The sequence below is a fragment of the Pinus tabuliformis genome, chromosome 2_1 (genome assembly GCF_031772625.1).
Source record: "Pinus tabuliformis cultivar Carrire ecotype Pingquan chromosome 2_1, CPIR1, whole genome shotgun sequence".
Lineage (NCBI taxonomy): Eukaryota > Viridiplantae > Streptophyta > Pinopsida > Pinales > Pinaceae > Pinus > Pinus tabuliformis.
Window position 1 is genome coordinate 618,175,984 of NC_142299.1, and position 20,176 is coordinate 618,196,159.

The window sequence follows — 20,176 nt, forward strand, 5'->3', positions numbered from 1 at the left end:
GAAAACAAAAATATTCGATAATACAAAAAATTACAAGCTACACAGGCAGCATCCTCAAAAATGCCAGCGCAAAATATTCGATAATAGAAAAAATTTCATCCCGATTTAGGGACCAAATAAATTCCCTGGTCCATTAAATCAGAGAAACATACACCAGAGAAAATTCAGGAAAACAAAAATATTCGATAATACAAAAAATTATGAGCTACACAGGCAGCATCCTCAAAACTGCCAGCGCAAAATATTTGATAATACAAAAAATTACAAGCTATAGAGGCAACATCCTCAAAACTGTCAGTGCTCTAGTTGCATCTCTGCTTCAGTTAGGTCTTTCTGAGCTTTCTTCCTACGATAAAATATTGGGCAGTCACGACTGCAATAAGGATAGGACATCAATGTAAGTATAAAAGAGATAGTAATTGTAAAAAAAAAAAAAAAACATCCTATTAATTAAAAACAAATACATGATCACACAAATGTTACAAAATACATCCATAATGTAAATTTAAATCATGTTATGAAAATGTAATACTATGTAATACTTGAAATATAGCATTCAAAAACCTTTTGCAAAGAACATCTTGGTACAGAGAGCCTTGGCACCGCTGACATTGTGTCCATAGTTTACCAAAGAGAATTTCTAATTCCCTCACTGACATTGATCAAATATTAGTGTCATATGATAGAAAATCTAGGTGAGAACAATAGACACAAGGCCTACTTTAAACTCTCCAAATAAAGAGTAATGGTATTAGAATACCAGCTTACCATTTGCAATTGTTTTCTGATACAATTCTGCTTCTCTTCCTTTGTAATGTGAACAAAGTGTTTGATCTTCTTTGCTGCAATGGCAACATGAAATCAGGTAACATCATGAATTTCAGTATGAAGCAACCTAACCAGATATTCTTATTATAAGAAAGCTAGATAGTTTCTTACAAGGAGAGCAGGCATGGAATCATGCAACCTCATAGATTTTTCCACATCAAAAAGATGAACCCTAGTAGCTTTCTAAAGCGCCAAACTGAAATAATAGTTACTCTCAATTGTGCACTACTATAAGCAAGGAAACCACATGCAGGACACCCTCTACTTGTATTAACTAAATACCTGATAGGTGTTTTACAACCAATACAACTGAGTTGTTTCTTGACAAATTTCATAATTCCACTATTTGAAGGAGTTGATATGGAAACTGCTCGTGTGTGACTACCATGAAGAAGCTCCTTGCTTGCATTCTTCAAAATGGGCTCAAATATTCTCAACAGCGGCTACAGAGCAAAAACAAGCACTAATCAAAAACACTTAGCTGGAAAGAATTACTATCTATCAAGATATATTTGAAACACAGGTGAAATTTTCAAAAAGAGCATAAACAGCAAGTGATGATGCTTTGGTCTTTCACCTTGCTCAGTTGATTCTCCAGATAATATTGTGGATCAATAGGGATGTTATTCTCCAGTACATAAATTGGATCCTCAGATTTCTCATATGCTTGAGCCCAAGTAAACACATTAGTCATTATATCCATAATCCCTTTGTAAATTATGCCTCCAAATAAAACATAACAAAATAATTAAAATAATCATTTTTTAGTGCAATATCGAGACTTATGTTGAGCACAGAAGGGGTTAATTATTACCTTGGCACCTTTTGCAGCCTTTATGATGACATATGGAACACGATCACCCACAGTTGGAGCATTTGCAGCATCCCTCTGTAAACCAGGGGCAACTTGGCTTTAAAACACAACAAAATAATTAAAATAACCATTTTTTAGTGCAATATCGAGACTTATGCTGAGCACAGGAGGGGTTAATTATTACCTTGGCACCTTTTGCAGCCTTTATGATGACATATGGAACACGATCACCCACAGTTGGAGCAGTTGCAGCATCCCTCTGTAAACCAGGGGCAACTTGGCTTTAAAACACGACATCAATTTAAAAAATCCAACAATGGACTCATTGTCAATAAAAAGCAAAATATTACAAGAGTCTTTAGATGCACTGCAGTAATAAAAATAGAGAGATAGGATTGAAATGGAACCAGAAGGCATTGCACCATTCATTATACTTGTTCTGAGAAGTTATTTCCAGTATTTACCTTCCGCATGTGCTCAGCTAGTTCCACGTGTGCTGCCTTGACTGCATAGTCATCTCCAGTCTTTGTCAAACCCTGACTCAACAAAGAGATTGTTAGCATAGGAAAACAACAATGCCCTTTAGAATATGCTGATAGCCTTGATAAAGGATATGACCTACAAACATCTGTTTCTGCCGCAGCTAAACAGTAATCAATTTTTCTCAGCATGAGATTAAAAATGCAGAAATATTATATATTGTCATGTTTTGATTCTCTTCAATTGTATAAGAGCCTCCCTTGACACTTCTTCCTCCCATTGCTAGCAGTAAATATTGACTGAATCCCTTCCAAGTACAGAATGTAGGGACAAGAAACATGACAGACTTAAAAATGAAGCTTCCATGGCCTACCCCGACTAGGTATATAGTATATACTTCTAACACTTGAAACCAGGAATATGTAATAAGTGACTTGCTCACAATGTAAATCTCCTCTTCCCCCTATCATATTTTATCCATTTCAAAAGTAATAAATGGTCAAACAAATTTGGTCATAAACATGCAGAAGGATTCATTGTTCTCACCTTAGTTATCACCAAAAGTGACAAATCCATTATGTTCATTAACAAGTCAGAAATAGTGTTCTTGACATACTGCACTGCACCAGGTATGTCACGATCAATGAGTATTTTTTGAAGGCACTCTGTAACCAAGTTCTTCACCAGCACACAATTGTCCCTTCGCATTGTTTCAATGCCTATTGATATGGAATATTTAAAAGGTCAGGAATATTTAATAATTAAGAAGGTATCAAATAAATTATTTTTCTAAGAGCATTTTGAGCCTTCACAAACACTAAGGCCTGTCTTTGAAACAAAAAGATCAAGTTTGTCACCTTTAGTATCCATTTTGTCATAAGCATCTGGCTTTGTCCACAACAACCCAACATATCTTTTCTTGCTAATCAACAAGAATGGGTAGTATATTATTTCAAATTCTAGTTTAATAGGCTGCATAAAAGCATATGTTAAATAACACACTGATTAGATGCCAAAGATGCACCAAACAGATGCAGATAAGCCACGGAAAAGCATAACTAATCATCTTGTCATGTGCATATTTACAAATATCTCATGGAAGTGGAATGTCAAAAGAAGATTAGTTTTAAAAAGAAAGGTGATATTAAAACATTCATCCCTACAAAAACATCATTAACAACTATAGAGGCTTCACGGATATTTAAAATTCTTGACACTGTACCTTTGTAAATGTACCACTAATATAATCTGAGGCTTCCCTCCCTAGCGTCATGGCCTCTTCTATATTTGGTACATCACACTGTATCATAACTGAATCTATATCTCCATATACAACCTAGATTCAAATATAAAAATATAATATCAAGATTTACAGTAGAAATCTTGGTTAGGATCAGATCACCCATTATGATTTCAAGAACTTGGACTATAACCAATACAACAAGTGTACTTCCTTGGATTACTGATCCAGTTCAAAGGTTACAAATGCCTTTAGTTGCTAAATAATAGCCTACCTTAGCATTGTACTGGTAACGAACCAACTATTGTGAACCTTTCTTCAACTAGCCTCTTTGTATGCTCTATCATTTGACGGCCTGACAGGTGGAAAAAAAATGAGATGATTAATGGTATGAAATTTAAAAACAATACATAAAATCGATATTGTCTGCTGGAACAGAGAATGTGTCAAAAGATCAAACTGGACTTGTAATCAAAATATAGTAAGAGGGCCTAAGCATATCATCTTAGTTGTACAAGTACACATGACTAATTAATGCAATTCAAGAACTCGATCTTATTTGTACAAGATTGTCAATTACAGTTCATACCCAAAACATTATGCCAGGAGGAAGAAAAGAATTACATGGATATAATTGATGCCCAAAAATAATCAATGTGAATGGATGATACATGCATATATAGAATAAGAGAGGACTGCAAGCATCTCTATCTTGTAAGTAAAAGAAGCACCAATAACATTACAACTAGGAAAAACAAGGGGAGAATCAAGGTGTCCATGGATTTAATGTTTTTTTCCATGGAAGAACTGTGAAATTACCATAGCTCGTCACACTCGATGAAATCTCCAAACAGGGAAATTGCCCAACAGTGGCACCAGTAAACCCATAAACTGAATTCAAACTTATCTGCAAGTGCACACAGTCAAAACTATTTTATGCGTTTCACCAGCATACCTAGTTTTACTTTTATTCCATTTCCAAGCCATAATTAATACAGACTTGACAAAGCTGTAATTACCTTCAAAGCCAATTGTCGGCCATCGAAGACAGCCTTTTCAAAAGGATCTTTACCCTCCTAAACAAGATTACAGGAAGTTAAAAACTGAGATGCTAAGTGGAAAACATACAAGCATGTAACATGAACATAGGAAGCACTTACTTCACCACATTTAGGTCTGCCTTGGCTCTTTTCCTAGCAGCCAGTAACTCTTCTAGGATCTCTGGTAATATGCCCTAGGAAACAGGAAAAAGAGCATTCAATTTAGCATCATCGAAAATGGTTAGCATATGATGGTTAAAAAGTAAATAATGAAATAAGTATCAGCATAGTGTTTGACATGAAAAGACATTAAGGTCTTAGCACCCTACTTTACTTTTAATCCTTTCTAGTAGCATAGCTTCTAGTGCCTATGTTAGTGTTACAACGGTACAACTATGCATTATACAGCTGGGATGACTAGGACAGTGTATTGGGATCTCATCCACATAGCAATTTGACTGCTAAAGTCTACCATACATGTTAGGGAACCTATCTACTTTTTGTACATTGAGGAATCAACTAAATCTAAACTTGAATCTACTGAAAACTTCAAAATATGTATCATAAAAGTAGCCTAGGGTTTATTGTCCATTATCCGAAACTTCTTCAGAATCTCAATTGCTTACTTACCCGTGTTCGAGGACCAGCTCACCTCAACTCAGCCAAACCTCCAAGACCAAGAAATAATACATGTCAACTTCACTTGCCAGTTTATTATTGCACCATGGGATAGAGTTTTTTAAACTAACTATTAGGACCAGGTAATCTACATACAACACAAATATAAGCATATCAAATTTATCATAATCAAACAAATAATAAAATTTAGGACCTGCAACGGTCTTAGTGATGCCCATAATCTGTAAGTACTCATAAATCCATGAGTACCAAGCACAAGAGGCTACTTTAGCCCAAAAAGGGACTTCTTCAACTTGCACACATGGGTATCCCATCCTAACAAAGATATTATATTTGAACCCAAGCTAAAACAAAACCATGAATCACTCTTCCTGCCACCTGCATCTCTGGCCCTGTCAAAATCCACTAAAGCATGCAGCAGCTCAAAGCACTGTGTCGGTGTGCCCTTTAAGTACCTCGCATACCTCAGACCATGGAGCATATTTGCAGCAACCTCAGCTCAACCATATATTAGCAGCCAAGCTGGACAATAAATTGGTGTCTGAGCCCCCCTTGTTTGTGAGACAAGGGATCTCATGCACACAGCAATTTGACTGCTAAATTCTACCAAATATGTTAGGGAACCTATATACTTTTTGTACGCTGACGAATCAACCAAATTTGAATCTTAATCTACTGATAACTTCAAAATATGTATCATAAAAGTAGCCTATGGTTTATTGTCCATTATCCGAAACTTCTTCAGAATCTCAATTGCTTACTTACCCCTATTCGAGGACCACCTCACCTCAACTCAGCCAAACCTCTAAGACCAAGAAATAACACATGAGGTGTATATCCTTCATGTCAACTTCACTTTCCAGTTTCTTCTTGCACCATGGGATAGAATTTTTTAACTAAATTTTAGGACCAGGTCATCTACATACAACACAAATATAAGCATATCAAATTGATCATAATCAAACAAATAATACAAGTTAGGACCTGCAACAGTCTTAGTGATGCCCTTAATATGTAAGTACTCATCAAAAAAACAAAGTATCTTCAAAATTTGTTTTGTTGCACACATAATTAGTTTATGTTTGGACCCTCACAACCTAGTGCGCTCCTTAGAAGCTAGAGTGATGCACGTTCAAGTTATTAAAATTTAACACATATCAATCCTTTTTGTCCTCTTTTTGGGAGGCGCTACATTAATTGTGGGTGTGGAATGCTCATCACATTGAACACCCTCCTCATTATTTCTGTCTCCCATTTGCTGAAATTCAACAATGGTTTCCTGCCAAGGTTTAGGAATGACTATTGGATGATTTTGTGCAACAAGCAAATCATCATGTGCTTGTATCTCCTCCCCATGCTCACTCCCAGATGTTTCACATGATTCCTATACACAACACACTTTAACTTGTTATAATAACATTAAAACCTCCAATTGATTTATTGCATTATTCATATAATATTATAAACAACTAACCTCGGATCCATAACCAGTAATTATTTTTTCCCCTCAATTTATCATGTGTTGGCGAAGACCTTGGGAACCATGTAATACAACATATTTTAGGTCTTCCTCTGAAGCTTCCTTTTGAAACTGGTGAACCTACATTAACAAAGATAATCATATCTATAAGGTAAAATAACTAATAAGATACAATAGAAAATATAATAGATGGAAATATCACTTACCATACCACCACCAATACTATTATATCCACCAGAGCCTAATTTGTGAGATCCAATTTTTGACACCCTACCTTGGGTTGCTTTTCTTGTATCTCGTAGGCGTCTCTTAGCTCCTCCTTGTGCAGATGGCGTATAGTTTGGATTTCTGAGGACTTTCCTCTTAAACTTGGCATCTTTCATAAGTTCATCCCACATCACTTGGTCTGTGATCCAAGCTGGACGTGGATACATCAAGTTTTTTGTCAACTTTGTCCTTAAATTGGACCTCTTTGAGTGCATGTATTTACTTGCAATCTGTAAAATAAGTTCCTTATCAAATCCAGGATTACCAAATGCTATTACTACATCTTTAAATAGTTCCTCTTTTTTGGCATTGGCTTGTTTCCTCCAATCCATTTGGATGGTATTTCCAAATAATTCTTCTGCACGACAAAAAATAAAGTGATAAAATTTCAGCCCTGTTTCATCCTTCAAGACATTTCCTTCTGAAGTGAGCAAGATTGTAACTTCTTGCATTCCTTTTGTCGTCACCGATGATATTGTTGTAGTCTTGGGGATTGAGGAAGGTTCCCTTATAGATACATTAGGCACTGTGTCACTTACTTCCTGCACTTACAATGAAATTGTGGAACTATTAAGAACCGAACCAAAATATGAAACTATTTTTCATATCTAAAATAATGATCCTAAACATAACAAATGAAATTATAAAAAAAATAAAATAATTTTACCTGTTGATCTCTTGCAGGAGCTACACTCTCCAACAATGACATTTCCCATAACTGAATTTGTTCAATTATTTCTTGTCTGATTTGAACATTTGCAGGAATATCTGGTAGGAGCCTTAACATTCTTGTTTGTGAGTCTATAAGACTCCTCAAAGAAACTTGTTCTGGTCCTGGTGGGAGAATGCTAACTAGACCCACATTTGATGTAGAGGGCATGTTATGGGGTTCTGGTCTAGGTGTAGATGGCATAACATGACCCTTTATACCAACAGATTGTATACTTATTGGAGTCACCCTAGAAAGATCCTGCAAGGCACAAATATAAATAATATGATGGAATAACAGATGAATAATGTTGAAATATGTAACTAGTTTTGGTCTTCATAATGACATATCTAATCACAATTCTATGTAATTTATGTAAAAAAAAGGAAAAAGAAGATTATTTTTGTTATGACTGAGGCATGGGTTTCATGAACACATGAAGAAGCAAGTCCCATTATAGAATGACAATATCTCGGAAGACTCATTAAAAGAAGGTGATGAAGGTGGCAAATGATCAATGAAATGTAGTGTAAAGTTGCAAATAATCATGGCAACCAAAATACTAATCAGTACAGATAGGTGTCCATGAGGTACGTATAATAATTTTCTTTTAAAGGGTCCATCATAAGATGTAGTAGGGTTGAATTTATGGGTTTATATTTTAAGAAATACCCTAGTATTTAGAAACCTTAATCTTAAGGTATTTGTTCCCTATGATTTGATTTCTAGGGCATGGGATAAACTCTAGAATGACATAAAGGGAAAAGAGTATGATCTAATGTTTGAATTTAATAAACCCTAAAAAGGCCTCTTGATTACATAAAAACCCTAAAAAAGTAACTTGACATCATGTTTTGGAATAACATATTGCATGGGTTACTTGTTAAAATAGTATTGCATGTACAAGAAGAAAAAAACAGATGGGGTGATCCATTTGAAGGCATGATGTAGCTCTTCGTAACACCTCATAAATCATGGAGTCGTTGTGCAAAAACATTATTAAATATATGCCCTAGATTTCTCAACAAATAACATAATCAAACTCACATAAATAAAGGGTTGAATCTTACATCTTGCATAACATTAGATGTATATGGGGGCATTAATGATCCCTGCATGCCAACATTGGTTGTATTGAGGGGCATAAATGAATCCTGCATGCCAACAAAATGCACGCTTAGTAAAAACACAAATATTAATAAATATATATAGTGAAATAAGTTAACTAAATGCACAAAAATATTGAACAAGTTTTACCACTATCATTACCTTAGATGTTTTATAAGGTGTTATAGGGGTTGGAATGACTTTAGCAATTTCATACATTCCACAAACATAAATTAGCATAATATAATAAGGAATATAAGATAATTGAACATATAAAAGACAATATTCAAGCTTACCTCATGCATCATCATAGCAGTGTCTTGCCCTCGTGCATTTGTTAACATTTCCATGAAAGTAGTGAATATCATTGAACCCCCCATAGTAGCATCAGTAACACCCATGGGTACATTCTTAAAAAAACACATAATAACATAAAAATAAGAAAACCTTGATCAAAAAACCGATAAGAAAATAGAATCAGTAACACCAAATATGTGTTGAGTGAGCATTGAAGATCTGTCCAACACTTTGAGGCAAGCTTATCAGAGTGTTCTGACAAGCATTTAACTAGTCACAAACAAACTTTTGAAGTATCATTTTAAAGTTATTTCTAAAAACAAATCCAACATCTAACTAAATCAACAACATAAATAATACAAATACCAAAAGCAACATAAATACCTGGTCTGCCATTTTGTATAGAATAATGTAATAGAAATCTACGAAGAAAAGTTTGTGGACACTCGTTAGGATCATTACATAAATAAATGTTGAAATATATGACAACGTGTAAAACCATAAAATTATTCTAAAATATGTTGGTTTAAACTTCTATGCATGTAATACTAATTTCATTGAGGAGTTCTCTAGATTATATTACAAAGGGTAATGCACTGTCTTAAATTGTTGTCGCATAATGCAAAGTAATCTCTGTAGAATATCTCCTTGCTGCCTATAAACATTACTTCACTATCTCATTGCAGCCACAATCAACTCCAAACCAGACCTTGCTTGCCTCAAAACCCCAGACCATACCTCAAGATGATTTTCTGCCACATAAAAACCTTAGGGGTGATTCGTTGCCACAAACAATCCCTTATAGGTGGTTCGCTGCCACAATTGATACCTCAGGGATGATCTGTTGTCATCAACAGTGCCTAAGAGGTATCAGATTTAATGTGCTGATATAGATAATGCCTTAGAGATAGGCCAATACCTTATATAATGTCTCAGGGATGATTTGCTACCCAGATAATGCCTCAAGATAGTTTGTTACCACAGTTAGTGTCTGTTCGATCATTTATATAACAACATTCGGAAGTTGGATTAAAGTGAGAGATTTTAGAAAATTAAATGAAAGTCTGGTTGGTTGACTCTCTGCAATTATGGATTGAAACCAACGAGGTTCCATATATGGTGCTCAAAAAATAAACAGTGTTCCTAACAAACAAGCATCATTTTGTATATAAAATATTTAAATAAATTATCACCAGTTTATATTAAACTGTGAAATCAACATTTGAAAAGCAATGCATATGAAGCATATTAAGCATGCATGGAAACTACTAATCGGAGTCCAAAGAATTATTATGGTAGATGAAGCGATATGGTGTGTTGCCTTAGAAGAGCACCAATATGCAATAAAGAACCCTGAAATATGCTTGGAAAATGAAAAGACATAAAATAATGTAGAGCACTGGTGGCAGAGAGGGTATAAAAACTCAGAATTATGTTTAACCCTCCAATATAGTTAACCACACATGGAATAAGTGAATTCAAATGAATGACAATGCAGTGAATGCCCATGAGCTCTGGTTTCATCAATTCATGAGTAAATGTTGGTGTGGGATTAAACCAAATAATGCCAATTTCATGCCTCATACTTCTCAAAGACCCAAGCTACAAATATCATGGCTTGGTATTATACCTATGCGCAGATTTATGCAGATTTGAGATGTTCAGAGGAGAATCAATCATATTTCCATAACACCCCTCTCGAACCTATTTCATGCTAACAAATTAGAGTCTAGTGCCAAACACATGATCACATATCCAAGAAAAAGATCATCCCAGTGCATCTCCTAGAATGGTGGATATCAAGTGACTCAAACTAATGAAGAGAAGCCACGATTTGACTCCAAGACTATTAAAGATTGGAGAAATTCACTTTTTCGTGTTGCATACATTAGTGGTTTCGAGCTGGAGGCGTGCAATACTGGGTGAAAACTCAACCTTCACTATCAATGATAGTATTTTATGTTTGATAAATAGACATAGATGTTTGTTTCTCACTGTTATATTTATTTTCTTCTGAATAACTAGCAAGGAGCTGGAGATGGAGCTGCTAGATAAGGTGGTTAAATGTCTGTCGAAAATAGTGAAAAAGCTAGAGTTGCCCGTGGCCGACTATCCAACAAGCTTGAATTTTAAGCTTCAAGATTTTGAAGAGACAGTCTTGTTGCAGCAATAGCAAAGGGGGAAATCTCAGATATTGGGGATAGTGGGGTTAGGTGGCATAGGAAAGACAACTTTTGCAAAACATTGAAAAAAGATGAGATTTTAACCCTGTTTTTCATGTGGCCCCATACCTTTTAAAATTGACAAATATATTTGGTGTAAACATGCTGAAACCTTTGCACTACTCTACTAGGAATGGAAAAGAGTATATATCAAGACTATTGCATACAAAACAACTAGTACCAAAATGATAATGTTGATGTCACTAAGTTCTAAACATTGAAAATAGATACAATGAAAAGACAAGCACCTAACTCAATCAATATTTCCATACTATTGAAATATATGTCCCCCAAATCTAGACTAGATGACCTAAATTCACTACCCAGTGATAGATAGAGAAATAGGTACTTTGAGGCCAAATGTTTTAAGAAAAAACTAGATGATAACATGGGTAAAAGTATGGAGAATATTGTGAACCCATATGTTAGAAAAATGAGATAGGGAAACTTGTAGTAGAATTAGTGTTGGTAATCTTCCAGTATGAATGTCACTAATAAATTTAGCTCCGATTGTACTCAAATGTTTTTATAAATATCCTCCATAATATTCCAAGGAATTTAATAAAAAGTTTTGAGATCAGAACTAGTTTCAGAAATCAATTTCAAGAGACAAAATCCAATAGTCCTAAGAATAAAAAAGACAGTCCAATTCCTTCCTTGTATTTGGGGATTAACACTATCTTCAGGTTGAAATAAATTTACATTTTTCCAATTCCCAAGTGAAATTTCAGATCCATGTTAGAAAATTTGTAAACTCAGATACATCTAACCAGTATGATGTTTGCACCAAAAGAGCCTAGGTTCCTTCTACAACATTCATGGAAATGAGATGAGCCATCATCTCTTTCATGGCACATTAAATAAGGAAACTAACACAATCTCATGTAAATCAAGATCTAGAATGCACCTAGACATAGGAAACTCGAGGATGAATATCTATCTTGAGTTCACACAAATGGTCAATGTATGCATTATTGTAACTCTAAATATCCAACCTAAATTTAAATAGATTTCGCTAATGTATATGTTAATTTATAGAAATGTACTTCAAAGAAAACCCAAGTGCCTAGAGAGGGGCTGATGACATAAAATTGAAAACCCAAATCATGGTTACAATACTTAAATATAAAATGCTATGTTGTTTAGTTTGAACATATAAAGGAACTTACAAGCATATCTTGCATGAGAAGTGTGGGAAGAGGTTTGAAAGAGGGAAATATGGCATCATTTAAAACAATTCTTTTCTCAGAAACCACTGCGTGCAGATTGTTGCATCTTTGAAGCTCTCCTCCTTTCCATTGTCTAAAAAACTTCATAAACCATTTTTTCCATCTATACATAACCATCCTGAGAGACGACAATAAAGATGGGAATAGACCTTCCATGTACTACCAACTTCAATTCTGCCCATTTTGTGTTGAACTCATGGAAGACCGAGAGGCCACAAAATTGGTGCAACCTAAATTTTTAAAATGGGTTTATGAGCAAACTATAGAAAAACCCACAACATATTGAGAATGAGTAGTTATGTAAGTATAAAGGTCCCCAGAATACAAGGTTCCCATTGATAAACAAAACGAAACCTCAATACCCTTCGAGGGGCCAATAATAATGCAGAAAAGCCACCGAAAATTTAGATTGAGATAGTAAATTGGATTATCACAAATTTGTCTCGTAATCCACGATTCAACTGTAGCAAATTATAAGTTTCTTCCATGGAAATAAATCGAGTACTGCTGGAAACATGAGAAAGAACTTGTTGACTCAACAATAAGGTAAGATGAACAAAACACATCCAAAAACAACCAACTCCATCGAAACCTTTCGAGAGGACACGCGGGATTCTGGGGGTGCTGCTTTGGAGGTCTGTAGTAGCATATGTAGGAGGATCAACCTCGTGACATTTTTCTAACATTTCCCTGAAACGTTTCATGACCTCCTCATACTTATTAGGTGGATCAAAGCCGTGGAATTTCTCTAACATTTACCTGAAAATCCTCATGATCTCTTTATACCTATTGAGCGTAAAATGGGCCATCATTAAATGATTAAAAGTCAATGTACTCAGTGTCATCTCAACCTCGTAGATGGTTTTCAGCATATCGAACCAGGCTTCCATGTCCAACCTAACAATGAGTGCTCAAAACTATGTTATATGTAACGAGATTCCATATAACACCAGGTTATTTAATAAATTTACAAAGAGAAACAACATTATGCCCTAATAAACATTATTTCCCTAAATTTACACTCAAATTCAGGACGAAAGGGTTAAATGTCTGTCGGAAATAGTGAAAAAGCCAGAGTTGCCCATGGCCGACTATCCAACAGGCTTGAATTTTAAGCTTCAAGATTTTGAAGAGACAGTCCTGTTGCAGCAACAGCAAAGGGGGAAATCTCAGATATTGGGGATAGTGGGGTTAGGTGGCATAGGAAAGACAACTTTTGCAAAACATTTCTTCAATATGAAGAAATCAGATTATCACAGATCCTGCTTTTTATTTGAAGTTAGAGATAGTGCAGCTAAAAACTCTTTAAATTCGTGGCAGAGAATACTTCTTAAGGCCAACATCTTTGCAAGGGAAATACATCAAATTGAACGGAAAATACCTGTGGAAAATAAACCCTTTGCTGTCTTCCTTGAAACTTCTAGCTCAACTTCGAGTTCCTTTGCAAAATAACAGTGAAAGCCCCAGCATATAAAAACTAAAACAATTTAGCACCAAAAAGATTTTCGGCCTCTACACCAAAAAGTTTCGGTGGTTTCAGCGGTCTTGTTTCCATTTTAAGATGGCCTAGCCCACTATTTCCTGCTATTTCCCGCGTATGTCTCCCACTTTTCATAAGAATGAGGGTCTTAATATCTATCTCCCGCCACCCACAAATAAATGAGTATGTACTCTGCGGCCATTGGGCCTCGTGCCCTTAATGCCCATCACAGAAACCCTAGTCTCGTGGCTTTAATAGATCAATAACTTAACAGATTGGCAACAAGACTGCAATTTCATAACCAAAACCAAAAGTTTGAAAACAAGGAATTATTCCTCTGAGTTCGGCCCAGTCCCTCTAAGTTATTATAACAAAACCCTCAGCCTTAGGCCAGAGAAACCTTTTAAAAATACATTACAGGGATAGTATTCCATCCAGTTCACAGATGAAGGATGTTAACTAATATCCCTAGCCTAGTTCGACAAACAAACACATACCTGGTAGTGGGCGCCAAGAAACTGGTAGACCCAACCGCAATTCGGCATGACTCCGAAGACCCACACCATAGCCAACCAGGGCTGCACATTCAAGTAGAAAACAAGATGAGTATGTGATGACAAAACAAGAGAAAAGCTATAAAACTCAGAAACTATTTAAGTTTAACACCTAAAACGAATATGTGCTTACCTGAAGAGACTATCCAAGCTAGAAACCCTTTCTAAAAACAGAGACTGTGTCTCAGTGCACATCGTGTTATACCACTGAAAAGAACCAATTTCGAAGGCAACCAGAAGTGGGCAACTTGATCAAAGGCAAACTGTGGCGAGGTAAAGCAGCGGGTAGAGAACCATAACAGAGAAAGACAGAAGTGAACCATTTGAGGACTCGACAGACTAACACTCCTGGCTCGACAACCCTGGGAGATCACCTCAAGACACACAATGTACCAGGATCTAACACCACGACCGTTGCATTTGGAAGAGGCATCTGCACCATAGAACCGATCCATATTCCCATGGAATGATTCCAACTGGAGGCTCCTTGGCAGTCAAACCATGCATAACCCTAGGCATACGACAACCAGGGTACCAACTGGAGGCTCCTTGGCAGTCGAACCATGCATAACCCAGGGCTCTTAATACTTAATATATTTTAATTTAAATCTTTTATGTTAAATTTATTAATAACAAACATATATTTAACTTAATTTGATTTCTTATAGGTTTAAGAATGTTAAATTCCATAAGAATTTTAAAATGTTATGTTATTTTACATAGGTTAAGGTTCCGTTTGAAGTTGCTTTTTTGAATTGACTTATTATTGATCTACTTGTTGTACTATAGGTAGTGTATCTATTTTATAGTAAGTAATCATTGTACTATAGGTAGTGTCTAGTAATTTTTTAAGGAGCATTCATCAAAACAAAGAAATCTAATGAACCATAATAAATATCATATTTATTGAAGGGATTTTATCATCATAAATTACCAAAATGTAATTTGAGTGACTAATAAAATTCTACTATTACAAATAGATAAAAAAATTCATTCCACATTCATAAACACTTCAAGGTGGAATGTGCTATTCTTTAGTAATTACACCTTATTATCTTGACATCTTTACTTATGTAATGACTATCAATCCTTCACTCTTTATTTGATTATTGTGATTTATTGTAATTGTTTTGCATGTAGGTAAATTATTTAAATAGAAATGCCTCCAAAAAGGAAGGGTCAATCAACTAAATTTTTTTTATGTATATTTTAAAACATCAAAGACTTATAATGTTAAAGATATTCCATATATACCTCATTTGAATGATGATGCTAATGAAGATATGAATGAAGAGTATTTTGTTGATATAGAAATTCTTGGCAATAAAAAGGAAGGACACGATGGTGGATCTAGTAGTTCGAGGAGGAAGGCCTTCTCAAAACGTGAATTCCGAGAAGAGTGGATGATAAAACATCCTTGGGTGTATAGTATCAATGTTGAATATCACAAGACTCATATGAAGTGTAAAATTTGTGAGAAATACAAGGCTCAAGGTCCATGGGGTATTGGAGATGGATTTAATACGATTCAATATGATGTTGTGAGAACTCATGCAAAATCCATTATTCATCAAACATCAACTCAGAGAAATTTGTATGACACTGAAAGGTTTGAAAATCCCATTAAAGAACACATAGTGGCTATAAGTGAGGCTAATAAGGAAATGGTCAAAACTACCATTTAGTTAGCATATTTTATTGCAAAAAAAGATATTTCAATTTTTACTTATGAAGATCTTTGTCATATTCAAATGCATCTACAGACGCCTAATATGCCTTCTCGAGTGGAGTATTCTTCCTACATAAATAGAAAATAAGCTACTAAATTCATTCACTCTATATCAAATTATCTTGAAGAGGTGCAAACTAGAAAAGTGTTAGAAAATCCCTTTTTCTCTATAATGTTAGATGAAAGTATAGACAATGGTTTGGAACAACACCTTGTTGTGTATTCTACATATCTAGATTTAAAAGGTTTGGGCCCTCCAGTCACACAATTTATGAAAATGATTATTGTTCCTAGTGGAAAAGGAAAGACTATATATGATACCATCGTTAATTTAAAGGAAACAAGGTAGTTGGAAAATGAGAAACTAATAGCGGTTTCGACTTATGGTGCTTCATCTATGGTTGGATGTGAAAATGGATTTGTCACACTGCTAAAGAATGATTTAGCAAATTTGATTGGCACTCATTGCATTTCACATATTGAAGCACTTGTAGCATCATATGTCTTGAAAAAGATACCTGAGTATTTGTATGTTGAGACAATAACAAACAAGGTATACTCATGGGTTGGAAATTTAGCAAAGAGAAATAATAAGCTCATTTCCTTATTAGAGATAATGGAATTAGAATCCTTGCAGGTTCTTCAAATCCATGGGATTCTATGGCTCTCTATTTTGGTGAAGCCCAAACTAGTGAGATAGTTATCGATCCTAGTATACCAAGCACAGGGTGCTTGTTTGAGTCCATACAATGCTCGCTTGAGTCTGCACACATGCGACTCTCTGTTGAAGGTCTCAAACCCCTTTGATTGCTCAATATACACCTCCTCCTCAATAACTCCATTGAGGAATGTTATCTTCACATCAATTTGGTGGATCTTCCACCTCATCTATGCTAACAGTGCTAGAATTGACTTGATGGATGAGTACCTTGCTACTGGAGCAAAGGCCTCCTCATAGTCAATTCCCTCCACCCGAGAGAACCCCTTGGCCACAAATCAGGCCTTGTGTTTCTCTATGCTCCCGTCTTCTGCATGCTTTATCTTATAAAGCCATCTCGAACCAACCACTGATGTGTTTGTTGGTCTTTGGACCAATTCCAAAACACTGTTTCTGACAATGGAATCATATTCCTCTACCATAGCATCAACCCATATTGGTTATTGCACTGCTTCCTCAAATGAAGATGTTTATGTCTCAACTAGCTCACTCATCAAAGCCATGTACCCAGTGTACTGATCCTATGACCTCCTTTGCTTGCACTGTGATGTGGGTGCTCCCACATTCTCTCGAGAATCCTGCAATAATTTGTTAGCTTCCCTGGTCTGCTTCCTTCCTTCTCTGGATGTCTCCACTCTCTGCTCCTTTGCTTGTGGCTACTCCACAACTTCCTGAGGTTCTTCCTTTGGAGCCAAAAGCTCCTGATCAGGCTGCAATTGAAGCTCCCTCTCAGGAGAACACCTCATTGCCTTCTCCTCATCAAACTTCACATCTCTTGTGACCATTGTCATCTTGAGAGATGGAGAGTACACACGATAGTTGTGAGTTGTGTCTGTGTACCTGTTGAAGGCTCAAAATTCTCTGCCTCAACATTATAAGGGAGACCACCTAGCCGGGAACTTAAAGCAGCTCATTTTCCGTTGAGGCCACTTTGATGAATTCGCCTAAACCATTCCCAATGTCTCGCAAAGAGTCTTCGTCCCAATACTCCAGAGGGAGAGAATAAAGGCGCAACCACACCGGGGCCCAGCTCAGATCTTCTTTGTCCGGGTTAAAGCGCTCGATCCATCCTCTTAGGTATAGCCCTGCTGCGTTGAAGAAATATGGTCCTCCATCCTGGTTAGTCATAAGATCATGTTGGTCACAACCTCCGTAGCTTAAATAAACAAATGGTAATACTCTTCATCTTCTAAGTTATGTAATAAACAAGTGAAAGGGAGCAAGACATGAAGAGGAAACACATGGAATGACTTTCAGTTCTTGCAACCATGCATGTCATTGAAGATAGAATGATTCAACAATGATAAGAAATATTTTAAGCTACACTAAGAGGTGTATTTCAAAAGATGTGCTTTGTTTTCCATACCTAGCCTCCAAAGGGTTATGCATCAGATGGATTCTTCATGCAGTACTGATATTCTCTCATACCTTCGGTTTCTCAGTCTTCTTATTTTTCTCCTTAGCTCCTTGAGAGTCATCTATCATGTCATCATTCTTCATGGCCCCTGAGAGACATAATTGTGTAGTTTCAGCAGCAATGACTGTTGCGGGATGAGGCCCTGGGGGGACACATTTACATAGTTTTAGGATGCAAGCCACTGCTATGGGATGAGGCCCTAGGAGGACACATCTACGCAGTTTCAGGATGCAAGGTAGACTGGGTAGTGCCTTGAATTATACGAACTTGGATAATGTGTCATCTTTCTTCCACATGAAGAAGATCCAACACTTCCGTGAGAAGTCATCAATAAAAATGACAAAATATTTGTATATGGCAGTGGAGGTTGTCGAGAAAGGTCCATAAACATGATAGTGGATCCTTTCTAGGACTGCATGTGCTTTGTTGTCCCGATCATGGAATGTGGATTTTATGTACTTCTGCAACGTACATCCTTTGCATACTGTTGGGTTGTGTTATATTCTTTCCACGACTAGCCCACGTAGTTAACCGGGGGTTAGAGGGAGGGAGGAGCCCGCCTTCGTTGCACCGATTGTGTAGCGGGGGGTCACAGGGGGTTTGAGGCATACCTGTAACCCCACTTTATGGGGTCTGGGGCAGCGCCCCGGAAAATTTTGGTTTTGGACCCTATGTTAGGATGGGCGGACCCACCTATGGTTTTGTGCATGATTTTCGCACATGTTTTTGGACGTGATGGTTTTCGGTCCATGGTATTAGATGCGATGGTTTTCGGTCCATGGTATTGGATGCTTCGGCATGTATAAATATGTATTATAACATTGAAAGGAACATAATGAAAAAATCAAGCTGGTAGTCCCGGTTTCGGGATCCAGGGGAAAATCTCTGTGTATATGTGTTTTATGTGTTATGCTCTCGCATTGTTTATTTTCTGTGTTTTAGAATTCGTATGCAGGTAATTTTTATACGGGATTAAAACCTACACATACATCCTACTACTTAAGTGCGCCTTTAGGGAGGCTAGTGGTTATTTGTTGTATAATATTCGAGGTGTCATGATGCAAATGGCCAAGTATTTTGTGCCAAAGTTCATCGACATCGTGACCTGCACTTTCTCCGCCTTAGTGCTTAATGCAACATAGTCTTCCACATCTAGATTATACAGGTTCTTCACATGAACCCCGATCTGCTTCACCTGTCCCGTGGCTATGTGTCTTAGGAATGCTTTTCCTTTGATTAATATCACTTCACAACCATGGTCTTCCAAAATTGCAACAAAGATGAGATTTTTCTTTAGGCCTAGAACAAACATGACATCCTTGAGCCTAATGCAGGAGCATTCGACACTCTTAATCAAACAAGGAATCCAAAGCGGAGCAAGGAGGACGACGTGGACCATCGGAGTAAACATGGGACATTTCTATTAAAATAGAGCTAGTTTGATGGAATGGATAAAGTCTCTAGAAGACTTATTTAATGTAATCTGCCATATGTATGTATGCATGTAGAGAGAATTAGGGACAGTTGAGTGATTCATGGAGAGGATTTGATCGGATCCTTTCAGTGATCCGATCCAATGTGTTTATAAATGATGAACCTGCGTGTTCAATAGGAAAGAGTGAGAACAAAGTAAATTTGTGAGAACAGAGTGATCAAAATGCAGTTGAAGGGGAATTTGCTCCCAAGGCTGAAATGCCTTAGATCTGTAATCATATCGTGTATAATATAAAGTGTGTTCAGTGTTGATATTGTGTGGATTTCTGTGTGTGTATATGTAATAATGCCTTTTCGTGTTATCCGTATATATATGCGATGATGGCTTAATTCCTGTGTTACGAGATTGTTGATCGACCATCGATCACTATAACGATCGATGGCGATCCATTGATTAACGAAAATATTGTTATATATGGTGTGTCGTGTGTA

General features: G+C 36.4%; 1 protein-coding gene across 1 annotated transcript; it reads right to left on the reverse strand.

The window, feature by feature from the left end:
• Window positions 1-294: 294 nt before the first annotated feature.
• On the reverse strand, window positions 295-14,841 carry LOC149202035 (DNA polymerase delta catalytic subunit-like). Its single transcript, XM_089401450.1, has 15 exons — window positions 14,731-14,841; window positions 14,520-14,593; window positions 14,330-14,410; window positions 14,024-14,081; window positions 4,528-4,596; window positions 4,382-4,438; window positions 4,182-4,269; window positions 2,669-2,841; window positions 2,107-2,178; window positions 1,827-1,901; window positions 1,643-1,717; window positions 1,111-1,271; window positions 769-842; window positions 565-652; window positions 295-373 (listed from the first exon to the last, which is right to left on the reverse strand). The coding sequence occupies exons 1-15, from the start codon at window positions 14,839-14,841 to the stop codon at window positions 295-297; spliced, it is 1,335 nt and encodes a 444-aa protein (XP_089257576.1).
• Between the last annotated feature and the right edge of the window lie 5,335 nt (window positions 14,842-20,176).